The sequence below is a fragment of the Acinonyx jubatus genome, chromosome B1 (assembly GCF_027475565.1).
Source record: "Acinonyx jubatus isolate Ajub_Pintada_27869175 chromosome B1, VMU_Ajub_asm_v1.0, whole genome shotgun sequence".
Lineage (NCBI taxonomy): Eukaryota > Metazoa > Chordata > Mammalia > Carnivora > Felidae > Acinonyx > Acinonyx jubatus.
Genome location: NC_069382.1, coordinates 110,950,262 through 110,967,473, shown reverse-complemented (window position 1 = coordinate 110,967,473; position 17,212 = coordinate 110,950,262). Strand labels below are relative to the sequence as shown.

The following is a 17,212-nucleotide window of genomic DNA, read 5'->3' as shown; positions in this document are numbered from 1 at the left end:
ATAAAAATTTGGAAGAAAAAAAATCCCTGTACAGGGTTTTGATATAAAAGGGAGTGGGGCTTTTTATTCCTTAGAGAGAAATCTGGTCCCAGTTTTTAAAATAACAAAAATTTCTTTCTCCCAGATGTACATTTTAAAACTTCTTTCAACACATTTATGTTGTTTCTATGGTAACTTCCATTTAAAAATGGTTATCTCTTAGCATTCCATTATCTTTCATAAACTAATATTTTAAGAAGTTCTGAAATTTTCACAAATATGACAATTCCTCTCAAAATGCTGTTTTTTAAAGGAAAGAAGGAAACTTTATTATTGGATGATTCTTCAGTAAAAGAAGCTCTTTCCCTTTCTGTAAGTGAAAAATACTATTTTGTTTTGTTTTTTCTTGTTTTTGTTCCTGGAATCAAAAATGTGGCTGAAATATTTTCTCAAAAATATATTTTTCTTCTAGAACTGATACATGAATTCAGCAAAGTTGCAGGATACAAAATCAATGTACAGAAATCAGGTGCATTCTTATACACTAACAATGAAGCAACAGAAAGACAAAGAAACTGATCCCATTCACAATTGCACCAAGAAGCATAAAATACCTAGGAATAAATCTAACCAAAGATGTAAAAGATCTGTATGCTGAAAACTATAGAAAGCTTATGAAGGTAATTGAAGAAGATATAAAGAAATGGAAAACATTCCCTGCTCATGGATTGGAAGAATAAATATTGTCAAAATGTCAATACTACCCAAAGCTATCTACACATTCAATGCAATCCCAATCAAAACTGCACCAGCATTCTTCTCGAAACTAGAACAAGCAATCCTAAAATTCATATGGAAACACAAAAGGCCCCGAATAGCCAAAGTAATTTTGAAGAAGAAGACCAAAGCAGGAGGCATCACAATCCCAGACTTTAGCCTCTACTACAAAGCTGTCATCATCAAGACAGCATGGTATTGGCACAAAAACAGACACATAGACCAATGGAATAGAATAGAAACCCCAGAACTAGACCCACAAACGTATGGCCAACTCATCTTTGACAAAGCCGGAGAGAACATCCAATGGAAAAAAGACAGTCTCTTTAACAAATGGTGCTGGGAGAACTGGACAGCAACATGCAGAAGATTGAAACTAGACCACTTTTTCACACCATTCACAAAAATAAACTCAAAATGGATAAAGGACCTGAATGTGAGAAAGGAAACCATCAAAACCCTAGAGGAGAAAGCAGGAAAAGATCTCTCTGACCTCAGCCGTAGCAATCTCTTACTTGACACATCCCCAAAGGCAAGGGAATTAAAAGCAAAAACGAATTACTGGGACCTTATGAAGATTAAAAGCTTCTGCACAGCAAAGGAAACAACCAACAAAACTAAAAGGCAACCAACGGAATGGGAAAAGATATTTGCAAATGACATATCGGACAAAGGGCTAGTATCCAAAATCTATAAAGAGCTCACCAAACTCCACACCCGAAAAACAAATAACCCAGTGAAGAAATGGGCAGAAAACATGAATAGACACTTCTCTAAAGAAGACATCCGGATGGCCAACAGGCACATGAAAAGATGCTCAACATCGCTCCTTATCAGGGAAATACAAATCAAAACCACACTCAGATATCACCTCACGCCAGTCAGAGTGGCCAAAATGAACAAATCAGGAGACTATGGATGCTGGAGAGGATGTGGAGAAACGGGAACCCTCTTGCACTATTGGTGGGAATGCAAACTGGTGCTGCCACTCTGGAAAACAGTGTGGAGGTTCCTCAGAAAATTAAAAATAGACCTACCCTATGACCCAGCAATAGCACTGCTAGGAATTTACCCAAGGGATACAGGAGTACTGATGCATAGGGGCACTTGTACCCCAATGTTCATAGCAGCACTCTCAACAATAGCCAAATTATGGAAAGAGCCTAAATGTCCATCAACTGATGAATGGATAAAGAAATTGTGGTTTATTTACACAATGGAGTACTACATGGCAATGAGAAAGAATGAAATATGGCCCTTTGTAGCAACGTGGATGGAACTGGAGAGTGTGATGCTAAGTGAAATAAGCCATACAGAGAAAGACAGATACCATATGTTTTCACTCCTATGTGGATCCTGAGAAACTTAACAGAAACCCATGGGGAGGGGAAGGAAAAAAAAAAAAAAGAGGTTAGAGTGGGAGAGAGCCAAAGCATAAGAGACTGTTAAAAACTGAGAACAAACTGAGGGTTGATGGGGGGTGGGAGGGAGGGGAGGGTGGGTGACGGGTATTGAGGAGGGCACCTTTTGGGATGAGCACTGGGTGTTGTATGGAAACCAATTTGACAATAAATTTCATATATTGAAAAAATATATATATTTTTCTTTAAATTTTTTTTTCAACGTTTATTTATTTTTGGGACAGAGAGAGACAGAGCATGAACGGGCGAGGGGCAGAGAGAGAGGGAGACACAGAATCGGAAACAGGCTCCAGGCTCTGAGCCATCAGCCCAGAGCCTGACGTGGGGCTCGAACTCACGGACCACGAGATCGTGACCTGGCTGAAGTCGGACGCTTAACAGACTGCGCCACCCAGGCGCCCCTATATATTTTTCTTTATTTAAAGTAACACATTTACTTGGTATTTAAAAAAATGAATAATGAATAAAACAGAATTAATGAATTCTTAAAATTCATAATAAATGTATAAGACAGAAAATAAAAATCACCAGTAATCTCATTACTTAGAAATACCAACTGTTATCTATTTGATATATACCCTCCAGAAACTTTTAAATTGCGATTTATTTCAGCAGCTACATGCGTTTATTTGTATGTATGTGTACACATACACACAGATACATATATGTGTATATATTTTCTTCTGTAACAAAAATAAGATTTCAGTAAGGGCTTTTTTCCAATAAATATAAAATGCATCATTTTAATGGCTACATGATAGTTCATTTATAGATGCGCATTCATTTAATCAATTTCTTATCAACGAACACTTAATTTCCAGTTGTTCTCTATTACAAACATTTCATACATATTTTAGAAGTTACAAGAAACCTAAAGTATGTAAAGCTGGTCTTAGGTACTTTTCTTTAAATATTTGCTTCTCTAAGCTGGTATTAAGACAAAACAATTTTTGTAATTCAATCCTGTTCCAAAATGCTTTGATCACTAAAGTAGGCAATCATCAGTTAATTGTCTAAAATATCTTAAACGTATCTAACCTTAATAGATGACCTTCTAACCTGGCTACAGTCTGTCATATCAATTTTAACTGCCCAAGTTCCCTACAAAGTCTCCACTCTGATCAAATGGATTTATTCATCTGGAGGAGACTAGTGCTTGGCTATCCTGCTAGCCTAGCACTTGCTGCTTTTCCCGGGTGAAAAGGGGGGAAATCACTCTCTTTCTCTTCACTGATCAAATCTAATCCAGAATTATGAATCCAGCTCATATCCCACTTGGTCCATAAACCCTTCCTGACCTCTTAGCAGGAAAGGATTTTCCCTCTCATTAAAGTCCCTTGGCACATGATATTTGTAACACTTATGGCAATTAAATGTCTTGAAACAGTTCCTTCTGTTTCAAGTGTTAAATAACAGTTCAAGTGTTATTTAAATCTTGCTGATTATTTCCTCACTGTCATTTTAAACCATCTTTCTACAACTGTACCAAAGGGCTACTGAAGGAAGAGACCAGACATGCTATTTGCCCAGAACTATACCTTACATGTGGAAGGAGTTTGGTAAATATTTATTGATTTAATGTGATTACTGTAAATTACAGACCTATATTAGTAAAGTTCTCATTCAGTTCAATTTCTATGCACAGATAAGAGCACATGAAGAAAGCAATTTCTTAAAGCTCTTTCATCAAGATATTAACATAAAATCTTTGTTACTGACTATATACTGCACAGTTGGTATCTGAACTATGTAATCTGTAAGTCAATAATATCTCTAAGATTTTTCTTACATCTTTATAATACTTAAAATATCTACTTAAAATAGCTTATCTACTAAATATTGAGTTACTTACCTTGCAAAAACTTTTGTAGAAGCACAAAAATAACAAAATAACATGAGCAAGCTTCATGTTGGAGGCTTTCAGGGTATCTTCTCTACCCTGGATAGTCTTTGGAAATTTAATTTTTAACCTCTGAAAAAATATTTAAAAAGAGCAAGCCTCCTAAAGAGCTTTGTACTTTTGAACTCAGAGAATTTGGCTAAAATCCAAAGAGCTTTACCGTAACTGAAATCAAAAAAATTCTTCTCAGTAAACAGCTGAGGGAGGTGACCAATAGAAACTATGTTTCCTGTTGAGGAAACTGATTTCCCCACCTTGTTACTAGACAATGCCTCAATTCTGTTTTAGAGGGAAGACAAAAACTACATTGGAAGAAAATTTCTTATGTTTTTGGTAAAATAAAAATAAAATTACAGTGTTTTTCCTTAAGGCTGAAGACTAGGAGAGAAGTAAAAGTATATCACATTTGAAAGCTATGATAAATACATTAAAAATCCTCAACAAAACAGTTCCTTTGCCATGCACTAGTTATGCTATGATCAAATTATATTCTCTGAGCATAGAAAACTTTTAAAAACAAGTATTCTTGCCCCAGCACCAACTATAGTGCAGGATTCATTTCTATTTGTGAAATAAACATTAGGGTTCTCCTGAACCAGACATGAGACAGAGGTTGAGGTACAAAGATGCTTATTAGTAATTAACTCCTGTGAAAGGAAGAGAGGAGAAACAGGAGTGAGCAGAGAGAAAAGTCGGACTGCAATGCAGGTTCAACAAAGCCTTGGTCAACTCATGGAGAGCTCTGGAGTGATTGTGGCACTGTCTCTGGGTCAGGTGGAAATGGCTAGACCATTAAACCCTGCCTTGCTCAGTCATCTGGTGTGGGCTGTCCAGGAAAGCCATCCCCTTAGGTGAGGCAGTTCTCTGCAGTTGAGGCAGACCCTGAAGGATATGACATTTAGTTGTCATCAGAAGTGTCTGCTGATCACACTCTTCGCAGCTAGGCAGCAAAACCTTCTATGAAGTGGTATCTAGAAAACTCATCTCCCTGTCTTTCAGAGTCCACCATTTTGCACCCTTAGTTACCATATATGCTCCAGGAGTAGCTTCTTCAAAATCATAGTAGGCCTTTCATCCTGAGGGAAAATTTAGAAGAGGGAGGTGGTCAGAAAAGCTACAGCCTGGCCCTGATCTTGAGGCTGCAGTTGATGATACTTCACCTTCTGTCTCTTTCCTATCCTTTCTAGATTCCCTTCACTCTGAGCTTCTACCTCTGCCAGCCTCCGTTGTTTACCTAATGTTATGACTCACAAACTTCCTGGAGTGCTCTGGGCCCCTGGTTGCCATCTCCTTCTCAGACCATAGTTGCTGTTTCTATCCTTTTACTGTCATAAGAGGCACCCAAGTAGCTCATGTGGTTCCATACATATTCCTCCCTTCCCTCATTGTATACCAGACAGTTACCTCTGTCAACATAGTGACTTCTTGTGTCTTGTCCCTGGACACAAGAAGCCCAATGTGCACCAGAAAGAAGACTTAGCTAGTAATTCATTGGATTCTTGCTGTGCCTCTTGGCAAAAGTATGCTTCCTTTGGGGAACAAGACCCCTAACCCTACAGAGTCTACACCTGTGGAGACAGGAAGCACAAAGCCCCCAGTTGGTTATTGGGAGTGACAGTAAGTGTGGTCATTTCTTCTTCCATTCCTTGGCTCCCAGACCACCATCTTCTATTGGGGATACAATGCTAGATGAAGGTCTTTAATTCAATGCATATACTACTTCCTGGAGGATGGCATCCAGTTCTAGGAGTATTGCCTTTAAATATCACCTCAGTCCTGCGTTCAGCAGGCTGCTCCAATGCTCCATAAGGCTGCCAGCTTCCAAGCGGTGCAGTAGATGATGTGGCCAGTGAATTGCATGGTCACTGACCCACTCTCACATTTCCTTTGCTGTCAGGTGGGTCTCATCATCTGACAGGATGTTACATGGAATCCTTTGTTGGAAGATTAAATACTCTGAAATTCTTTGGATTATCTCAGCTGAGGCCCTGTAGGCAGGAAAGGCACATCCTCAACCTGGAATATATGTCTACTCCTGTGACAATGTACCACTGGCCCTTTAAAGATTGAAGGGACATGGGCGCCTGGGTGGCTCAGTCGGTTAGGCATCCGGCTTCGGCTCAGGTCATGATCTCGCGGTCCGTGAGTTCGAGCCCCGCGTCAGGCTCTGTGCTGACAGCTCAGAGCCTGGAGCCTGTTTCAGATTCTGTGTCTCCCTCTCTCTGACCCTCCCCCGTTCATGCTGTGTCTCTCCCTGTCTCAAAAATAAATAAACGTTTAAAAAAAAAAAAAAGATTGAAGGGACCAACTGAGTCAGTTTACCACCAAGTGGCTAGTTGGAATCCTTGATGAACTGTGCCATCTTGTGGACTCAGCATTGGTCTCTGTTGCTGTCAGGTTGGACATTTGTTGATGGGAGCAGCTAAATAAATCTTAGTGGGCCCGTGATATTTGGCCTCATCACTAGCCTCCATCTCTGTTACAATGGCCACTTTATTCTTGTGCCCATTGTGCTAGCACTGGGGTGGCTGATGACTGAGACTGGCTGATACCAATTGGTTGAGCCATTTTGTTGGTTATTAACTACCTTTTCTCTGGCAGATGTTCTCTAGTGGGTATTAACATATGATACAAAGATTTCTATACTTCACCCCATTTCTTTTTTTTTTCTTTTTAATTTTTTTTCAACATTTTTTATTTATTTTTGGGACAGAGAGAGACAGAGCATGAACGGGGGAGGGGCAGTGAGAGAGGGAGACACAGAATCAGAAACAGGCTCCAGGCTCTGAGCCATCAGCCCAGAGCCCGACGCGGGGCTCGAACTCACGGACCGTGAGATCGTGACCTGGCTGAAGTCGGACGCTTAACCGACTGTGCCACCCAGGCGCCCCCACTTCACCCCATTTCTACATCCACATATCTCCACACCAGATTTTCTTGTTCTCAATCTTTGAATATTTTTTATTCTGAGAAAAAAGATGGCCAGGCAATCACTATTACCTGTGATTCCACATACAGTCTAGCTTTGGACCACTTATTTTGTCACACAAAGTGGGTGACCAGGTATATCACCTGAAGCTCTGCCCATTGTTGAGGACACTCCCTTACCACTGTCTTTCAAAGCCAGTCCTAAGTATGGCTGTCATGTGGCTGCTGCCTATTTTCAGCTTGTGCCTACATACTGAGCCAACCCATCTGTAAACCAAACACAAGTTTTTCCCTCCTCCTGGTCATACTGGAATCCATATAGAGCCATAGGTATGAGCTGAGGGAGGTGCTTGGGTGCAACAGTTTGCATTAGGCAGGGAGGGGGAAATCCAAGTTACCAGTTCATGCAGTTTGCTTGTGCCCTTGGTCCTATTTGCATTTGGTTCTGGATGTGACACTTCCATTTTATAATACATTTTTGCTAGGCCTGCTCAAACTTACACTTTGTGGGTCTGTTAGAACCCAGCTCATAATGGGCATTCTGGTCATGTGATGACATAGTGTCCAATGTTCAGTAATTCCACATTTACCAGGGTCCAGTAGTACACAAATTGTTTCTCAAAAAGAGTGTAATTCTCTGCTGCAGATGGCATGGCCTTGCTCCAGAACACCAGGGTCCTCTATTGTAATTCTCTCACTGGTTCTTCCTCAAACATTACACAATGTTTTTCCCCACCACTGACACTTCCAACACCATAGGGTTTGCCAGATCACTGCAGAAATCTTTCCTGCTCTGGCAGCCTGAGCAGTATTCCTGTGTTTTGTGCTACCTTCTTTGTGAAGGGCAGTTCAAGATGAAATCATTTGTCTTTTACTTTAGAGAAGATATCCTGGCAAGTTCCTAAGCACAGGCCTTGTCTCCCACCCTCTGGAGCGTATGTGTCTTACTTATCAAGGCATTCAGCATGGTCACCACCTCTTGCTTACCTGATCTGACCAAGGTAATGCCATCAATGTAGTGGAACAATGTGATGTTTTACAGGAAGTCCAAATGATCCAGATATCTTCAGACTTTATTATGACAGAAGATGGGAGATAAGACCTATGGAAAAATTATAAATGTAGATTGTTGCTCATCCCATGTGAACACAAACTGTTTCTGTCTTTTCTGTTTAAAATATTTATAGTGGTTTAAGTTTTCTTGACCAAATTCTTATTGATACACTTTAAAATAGTGCTAAAACTAGAATCAAGGTTGTTATCTTGAAAAGAAATTCAATTGGAACAAATAATAAACCTTAGGTACGGGGTGGAATTTCTAAGTTTATGAAGAAAAAAGAAAAAAACAAAAAAAGAAAAATATCCAAATTATATTAAAATTTTTTACAACAAAAGCACTGAAAAATGTGAACTAAGCATACAACTCAGGATAGCATTAAAAAAAACAATAAAATGAATCAAAAGTGAGAGAAAGGAAATAAAGACATAAACAATAGTAAATAAGCCAAGCAAAAAATTAGCAAATTTGATATCTAAAACAGTGAATCATTTTGAGAAATTAAAAAAAGATAGGCTAAAACAATTTTTATTTTATGTTTTTAGTGTTTGTTTTTGAGAGAGGGAGAGAGAGCACATGAGCAGGGGAGAAGCAGAGATAGGGGGACAGAGGAAAGATCCTCTGTGCTGACAGCAGAGAGCCTGATGTGGGTGATGTGGCCTCGATCTCAGGAACCGTGAGAATGACCTGAGCTGAAGTCTGATGCTTAACCAACTGAGCCACCCAGGTGCCAGAGACTAAACCAATTTTAAGAGAAAAAGCTATTGAAGTGGAAAATTTTAGGGGGCTAACAATGTTATGCCCAGAATTCGTGATCCCCAAAGACCACCAGGGAGCCGAGTCCGATGCAAAAGCAAAAGAGCCTTTATTCGAGCTAGCTCGAGCTCAATCCCCTACCTGCACCGATGCAGCGGTGAAATACCGGGGAGAGAGAGCGAGTTTCAAAAGGACAAAGGTTTTATTGGGGCCTAGGTGCAGTTGGTGAGGTAATGGCTATGACCTCAGCCGATTGGCTGGGGAAGGGTCCGAGTCCTCTAAGGCAGGTGAGGGGGGGATTACTCAAGGGGAGGAGGCGCGGTCAAGGTGAAGGACACAGAACAAGATGGAGTCGGTCGGCGTAGGCCTGCCCTTTCAACAACATCCATTTGTATTCATAATAGGTTCCCAATTTTCTTTGTGGAATTATCTTTCTTCTATTATGGGTTGTTTTGGTGGGAGAGTAATTCTAGTCACCTGCTTTCCAAAATGGAAGTTAAGAAATCCATTCCCTTTTACAGACCAGGTATTGATCAAAGAATCTTTCTCCCTGGTGTTTGGATCCTGAGTTAAATGACAGGAGAACAGAAGAACCAATTGGGAATTCTTTACTAAAGCAGCAACAACAGCAGCAGCCTTGTACCCGTGAGACGTTTCAGCTGTTACTTGTAAGACAAGTTTCCTGTGATTTCTTTTGGCCTTCCTGAGTATCCTTACTTGTTAAGCCTAGCCTCCTATCAATAGTGTGAATATCCTATTATCTTCCAAATGAATTTTCTTTTACTATAGTTAACCAGAGTTGGTCTGGAGGCTTGTCACTTAGAACCTTAAGTGATAAAGGCATGTGCAACTTATCAAATAATCTGAAGATTTGGATAAAACTTTCAAGGAAAGAAAATTCAAATAAATTAATAGCCAAGAAGAAATAGAAAAGTTAAAGATTTTAAGACACTAAGTGTCTTAAGACAAAGACACTAAGTTTTACTAACTTTCTTAGGAAAGATTATTCCTCTGTTATTTAAACTTTTCCACAACACAGAAAAAGATGGAAAGTTCTCCAAATTATTAGCAATGGTTTGCCCTCGTGAGCCTTTGTCTGCCTTCAGGCCTCTCGGCAGCGACACCTCACCTCTTCTTAGAGGTGAGGATGTACCAGCTGTCAAAAGGCAAAACAAAACAAAACAAAACCAACAACAACAAAAAAAACAAAACAAAAAACCTCCTTAAACTTTAAATTTCCTGGGGGCGCCTGGGTGGCTCAGTCGGTTAAGCGTCAGACTTCGGCTCAGGTCACTATCTCGTGGTATGTGAGTTCGAGCCCCGCGTCGGGCTCTGTGCTGACTGCTCAGAGCCTGGAGCCTGTTTCAGATTCTGTGCCTCCCTCTCTCTCTGACCCTCCCTGTTCATGCTCTATCTCTCTCTGTCTCAAAAATAAATAAATGTTAAAAAAAAAAAATTAAAAAAAAACCCAACTTTAAATTTCCTCACTGGTTCCACAGGAAGAAATTAACAATGGTAAACTTTTAAGAAAACACAGATAAAATATTATTAAGATAGGCATGTCTTTTAAATTATAAAACTTTAGGGGCGCCTGGGTGGCGCAGTCGGTTAAGCGTCCGACTGTCAGCCAGGTCACGATCTCGCGGTCCGTGAGTTCGAGCCCTGCGTCGAGCTCTGGGCTGATGGCTCAGAGCCTGGAGCCTGTTTCCGATTCTGTGTCTCCCTCTCTCTCTGCCCCTCCCCCGTTCATGCCCTGTCTCTCTCTGTCCCAAAAAATAAATAAATAAACGTTGAAAAAAAAATTTTAAATTATAAAACTTTATTCTACTAAGGTTGAGATGAATGGAATTTTAAAAGTATACTGGTATAAGGTTAAAATTCCACTTTTCTCTCTGTTCAAAAAACAAAGTTTCTTGTACTGTTCTGCTCTTGATAAGACAATGTAAACAAAGGTTGTTTTTTGTTTTTTTTTTTTTTCTCCTTGCCAAAAAACCAAAGCTTTAGGTTTCATCTTTATCAGGTCTTTGATTGCTTAGGTAAAACTTCTCAATGTTAAAGGAACTAGGTTTTGCTAACAACTATATAATGCTATACATTTGCCTTTAGGATCTTTTATTGCCACGTTGGTTAAATAAATAAAATGTTAAGATTTATAATGATTTGTAATCGTATTTAGGATATGTTTTATAATAACTTCCTAAGGTTATCACAAACTTCCCAGGATTTAAATGGTAAGTAAAACATTTAATATTTAAACTAATTTAAATTTGTTAGCTCTGTCTTTAAAGTTATCAACATTAAATATAAAACTTTATTCTACGAAGATGTACTAGGTCGAATAAATCACTGGGTTGAATAAACTCACATTATCTCTGTTCCAATCTGTTAACAAAAGGATGACTTAAAGTAATGGTTAACTTTGTTTGCCTCATAGTTTTTCATGGGTAATTGTTAAGATAGCTTTCAATGTCTTTGGTAACCTAAAACGTTAAAGTTTGCTTGCATGATAAATTAATATTAAATTCATTGGATAGCTAATGAGATAAAAAGCTAAAGCACTAATTACTAGATGTAGGTCTGTGCTTTTGACTTGTTGCAAAAAACTAAGGATATTTGAACTGTTATAAAACATGCCTTGTGCTTAATGGATTCATAAGTTTGCCCTTCAAGAAAATTCTGATAAAACATAGAGTTCACAATTGGTAACTACTTAGTTTTCACTGGAGACTAAGGTTTCTAAGAGTTAAAATTTTGCTACATGCAGTTAAAACTGCTAAAAATAAGAAAAGCAACTCTATATGTAGAAAAGTAGGAGATATAAAAGAAAGATATAAGAAATGGAAATATATTTTTATTAAAAGTTAAAAAAAAAAAAAGAAAGTAATTTTGTCCTAAATGAGAGCTGGTTTTTTGGAGAGAAATGGCTTGGGACAAAATCTAAATGCAAAAAAAAAGTGATAGAAAGTTCATGAAGAAAAACCTTTAAAAAGAAATTTTATGTGTAGTCAACCCAAACTAAAGTTAAAATAAACGGATTTTAAAAGTATACAAGTTTAAGATTAAAATTCCTCCTCCTTTCATCCAAAGTCTGGGGAAATGATGGCAAAACCCTTGGTGCCAGCCTCCAAATCCTCCACATTTGTGTTGTTCCTGTTTAGCAGAGGAATGGATGCCTATGCCATATGAAAGATGGAGAATATGTAAAGGGCTTTTACTAAGATACATGGGAGCCATTTTACTAAACTTTGCATGTCTCAAATGGATATCCACATGGCTAAAACATTATTTATATAAACATTACTGAAAAAGACAGGGGAACAGACCTTAACTTGAGCCCTTTAGCCCCCTTCCTCAAATGCCAATGATCAATATGTAAGTTACCACTGAACAAAAATAAAATTAATGCATCCTATGATAACCACAGAAAAAATACATTTTTATTAATGATAATAAATAAGTAAACAAATAAATATAATTTTAACATAAAGGGTAAAACAACAAAACAACACACCGTTTTAAGTTGTCTTACTTAAGCCTTGGTTGGAATTATCCATTCCTTATAATCCACAAGGCCAAACAATTATAAAATGAGCATATATTACGCTCAAAAACCTATTAAAAAACAAAAAGGGGGAGATACCCCTGGCTGTCTGCATTACAACCTCAGCTCCTTCTTGATCATGCTATGATTACTCTTAACTTTTTAAATCTTAATCCTCAAGGACTAACTGCAGTTGAGTGACATTCTTCAAAATAAGATAAACCCTCTCACCCTATGGTGCTATGCAAAACACCTGAAGGGGGCCCACACGGACTGGGCCCATGAAACTTCTCACCTGGGGTCGAGGACATGCTTGTGTTCTTTCAGATTCCAGACTTCTGTGGGTTCCCTCACTTTTGGTAAAGCCTTACCATGGCATCATGGAGACCCCCAGAATATCTTCCAGTAAACCAGAACATCCAGAAAATGACTCTGAGTAAACGGCCACTGGCCCCCTTCTTCAAGATGGAACAAGCCTCTTGATGGACTCATCCTGAAGCCACTCTACAAACGCCAAGTCCTTGCCCCTAACATAACATGGGGAAGCCTTGAATGCCTGTCTAACCAGGCCAGCATTCTAACAGAATGATATTGCATATACCCTTAATTTGCATCTGATGGCCATGATTTCTGCCATTAACAAAAATTCAATATGTGTAAACCTGATTATACTCCTTGCCCTCATTTGTCCAGGCCAAGCTCAATGTCCATATTGGGCTCATCTCCTTAAAACACCTATGTTTGATAGCATAACACTCCTAGCCTGGGATATTCCTATTAGCAATGATGATAGAGTTCATGGAAGGAGCCAGTCTTAACCTACCCTTCCAAACCGAACAAGAGCAAGAAAGGTAATCCCTGAATACTCTGTAAGCGCAGATGGGCCACCTCTATGCTTTGGAACAGGCGACCACTGTGTTACATTTCATTCACAGGCATGGATAGCAAAAAAAATTGTATTTACTACAGGGAGTCTCCATGGGAAGTCAAAAAATTACATACAATCACCCTCCTAAATTGCCTCAATGTCAATTAAAAAAAAACATAAATCCTGAGGAATGGGTTAATTGGGAGCTCTGTAGAGGAGAGGTTGGTAGAGTTCTTCTAAATACTTCCAAAGGAGGCCCATTGATTGGGCCTCTGTAGGCTCTGCTCAGACCAAATACTCCAAAAAAGAGCTCTAATGGCATCGATATCAAGACGACATTGTTTCAGATATAACATCTGAACCCACTGTATGGCGTGAAGGAGGGATGACTCTCCCCCAGTCCACATTAACCTGATGGGCCAGTTCATTCAGAACTTTCGAAAACTGGTACTGGATTATGAGGCATGGCTGCTTGGAAAGGCTACTTAATGAATGTTTCAAATAAATTCTCCATCTCTTTTAGATTAAATGAGACTCATAAAATTCAAGCATGTGTCAGACTTCCTTTTCTGTTTATGTTTCTGTTTATGTTGGGTATGCCTCATTGGGACCCTGATAACCATCTTCTTACTTGCCATAATTGCTCCTTTTATACTTGTCTTAATTCTACTATGTCTTTTAACCAGGAAAAACAAAGCTTATACATCCTTAAAGCACAACATGGGGTTTGGATGCCTGTAATCATGGATCGGTTTTGGCAACACTCCCCTGAAATGTTTCTCTTAGATAAAATACTGAAACGTGTCTTACATCGCACCCAATGGTTTGTAGCTTTACTGGCAACTGCTCTACTTGGGATTATAGCTATTACAGCTACAGCAGCCACAGCCAGTTTTGCACTACACCAGACTATACAAACTACCCACTTTGTACAAAACTGGCATCAAGAGTCAGAAAGGCTGTGGAACAGCCAATGGCTGACTGATTAACCGAATAGAGAGCCAATTATCTGACTTGCAACATGCTGTTCTTTTTCTAGGAGATCAATTGATTAGTTTACAATAACAGGTAAGGCTTCAATGTGATTGGAAGATAACCACTTTTTGTATCACTCCCCATGTATATAATCAATCCAAGATATCAGGGGACCTGGTGCATCGACACCTTCTTAATCAAGGTAATACCTCCGCTGATCTAGCCCAATTGCAAAAGGACATTTATGAAACGTTCAAAAATAAACTTGAGATGCTTTCTGGTGCTCCTTCTCTATCTGAGATAACTAATCGAATCTCAGAATTGAATCCAATGAATTATATAAAACCGTTAAGCTTTTCTGCAATCAGTATTTTATATTAATCTTTGTCTTATTACTTGGCATATACCTAGTCTGGAGAAGAGGACAATGACAAGCCACGAATATGCCTCACAAGCCTCTGTCTTTGCCCTCCAGCTTTGCTAAATGAAAGAAAAAGGGGGAGATGTGGGAGATGCAGGAGAGAACTATCAAAGGAAAAGACTTCAAAAGGAAAAGGCTTGAGAAGGTGCAAGGCCTTAGGACATGTTTACACAGCTGAAAGCAGCTGCACGGGAAGGAACAAGGACCGCCTAGAGCTATTAACACTGTCCAGGGCCAGATCCTCCTTCACACCTGACCCTTCCTAGTATCATAAAAAACAATCATCCCTAAATTCAACCTTGAAAAGCAAAACCATTAAGTTGATTACTATACTTGCTTAGATGACTTTATGCATGTAGCCTTTAGCAATTATCCTAATAAAAAGAGGCTTCATTCTGGAGTGGGGCCTCATTCCGACTTGAGTATGAGGACCTTCACTTAACTGCATTTTGTTTGTGGACTCATCTTTTGCGACTCTGGCCATACTCCCTGCAACAGATCAACCTCGTTTATGACCATAGGTGAAAAATTCTAAATGAAATATTAGCAAACTGATATAAACAAAATCTTAGCTAAGATTCAGCAGTCTTACTTTACAACTATTTTATGCACACACACATAGATCTGCAGGCTCAAGTAAATAAGTAATTAGGTTAATGTCATAATTTCAGGGTAAAAGAGGCACAAGTCTAAATTTAAAGAAGCAAAAACATTGTAGTCTTAACTCTGAATTGAAAATATCAGTACAAACCATGATTTTTCTTTCTAAAAATATAGACCTCCTATCTGTGTCCACTGATAAGGCCTAGAAGTCATGATAATCCAGAAGTAATGACCACCCCCATAGTGCCCAGATTGTGCTTTTTACATACTATTTCCCACTAAAAGAAGCAAGGGCTCCTTGGAGAAAGGACTGGGGTAGGAAATGTATAAGATAAGTCAGATAGAGACATCTTGTGTCAGAAAGCAAGAAAGGTATTAGAGGCTAGTGAGTGGTATTAAAAGACACAGGACCCAACATGAAGGGGCTCTCACAAGTCAAAGATGAAGCAATTTAAGCATTAAAAAACCAATAATAACAAAGGATTGAAATAAATATAAATATTAAACAATAATGAGGGAAAGTTCTTTATTTCAGCTAATAATTACAGAGGAATGAATGATAAAATTAGCATGTCACCATTTTGTAACCTCTTATAAACCAATAAATCTAGGTGATGATCATCAACAGTTGCTAAAACCATCAGGTGAAAAGCTAAAAGGGAGCTTTCTAATAGACAATTCAGGCTGATACACTGATCCCACTGATCAATCTTAATATTGTCAAGAGAGGCAACCCAATGTCAAGTGCCTCCTCATGTGGTGTTCTAGGAAATATTCTTGCAAAAAAAAAAAAAAAAAAAATTGAACCTTGAACAATTCTCCAGATCTCACTACCATGAACTACCCATTTGTAGGAAATACAGAGAATAGAGAAACATGGTTTATACCACAAAGAGGTTAGAAAATACTACAAGATAAAAGACTCAGTTTCTGCAACAAATAAAAGCCATGAAAAAAATAGGGAGAAGAAACTGATCAAGAACAAGAGACTTAAGAGACATTTCAATAAAATATAATGCATAGGCAAAGTTTGGGTCTTCACTTGTTCAAAGGAATTGTTAAAAGACATTTTGAAATAATTTGGGAAAATTCTACATGGACTGTTATTAGCTATATTAAGGAACTATTACTTTTGTTAGGTGTGAAAATGGTATTGTGCTCAGGTTTAAAAAGTCCTCTAAAGGGGTGATGGGTATTAAGAACGGCTCTTGTGATAAGCGCTAGGTGTTATATGTAAGTGATGAATCACTAAATTCTACTCCTGAAACAAATATTACACTATATGCTAACTAGATAGAATTTAAATAAGAATTTGAAAAAAATAAAAATTATCTGGGATTTACCACAAAATACTCTAGCCAAAAGAAATATATATATTGTATTTATTTGTAGTTATAAAATAATAAAATAACACAAATTATTTTAGAATTATAAATTAATAATATTTGTTTTTAACAAATGTTTTATAAATAGCTATAAGTTTATAATTTCTATATATAATTTATAATAATAAAGGAATACATGAAACAAGATTTGCAAAAGTCTGGCTAATTGTTGAAACTGGATTATGGGTACATAGAGATTCATTATACTGTTCTCTGAACTTTTGTTTATGTTTGAAATTTAAATAATAAAAGTTTAAAAAAATAAAGCCATGAGTTCATATTAAGGTTTCCAATTTAAAGTCAACTTTGGCTAAGTCCTTTTAAAATTTTGTTCCAAAATTATAGCTGAGAACTTCCCTATTCTGGGGAAAGATTCAGACATCTAAGTCCAGGAGGCACAGAGAACACCCTTCAATATCAATAAAAACAGGTCAACACCATAACATATCCTGTGAAACTGGCAAAATACAAAGATAAAGACAGAATTCTGAAAGCAGTTGGGGATAAACGGGCCTTAACCTACAAGGGTAGACACATAAGGGTAGTAGCAGACCTGTCTACTGAAACTTGGCAGGCCAGAAAGGAGTGGCAGGAAATTTTC

General features: G+C 38.2%; 1 protein-coding gene across 5 annotated transcripts in view; it reads right to left on the bottom strand.

The window, feature by feature from the left end:
* The window catches only part of CFI (complement factor I), an 82,177-nt gene that overhangs the window by 52,765 nt on the left and 12,200 nt on the right, over nucleotides 1-17,212 (bottom strand). For 3 of the 5 annotated variants that reach the window (XM_027062404.2, XM_053217065.1, XM_053217066.1), the window contains one exon: nucleotides 7,993-8,107. In XM_027062404.2, coding sequence (XP_026918205.2) covers nucleotides 7,993-8,016 — 24 coding nt within the window. In that variant the 5' untranslated portion in view covers nucleotides 8,017-8,107. Of the gene's footprint in view, nucleotides 1-4,029; nucleotides 4,187-7,992; nucleotides 8,108-17,212 lie in introns of those variants that run through there. The other 2 variants (XM_015081844.3, XM_015081846.3) reach the window with 2 other exon arrangements.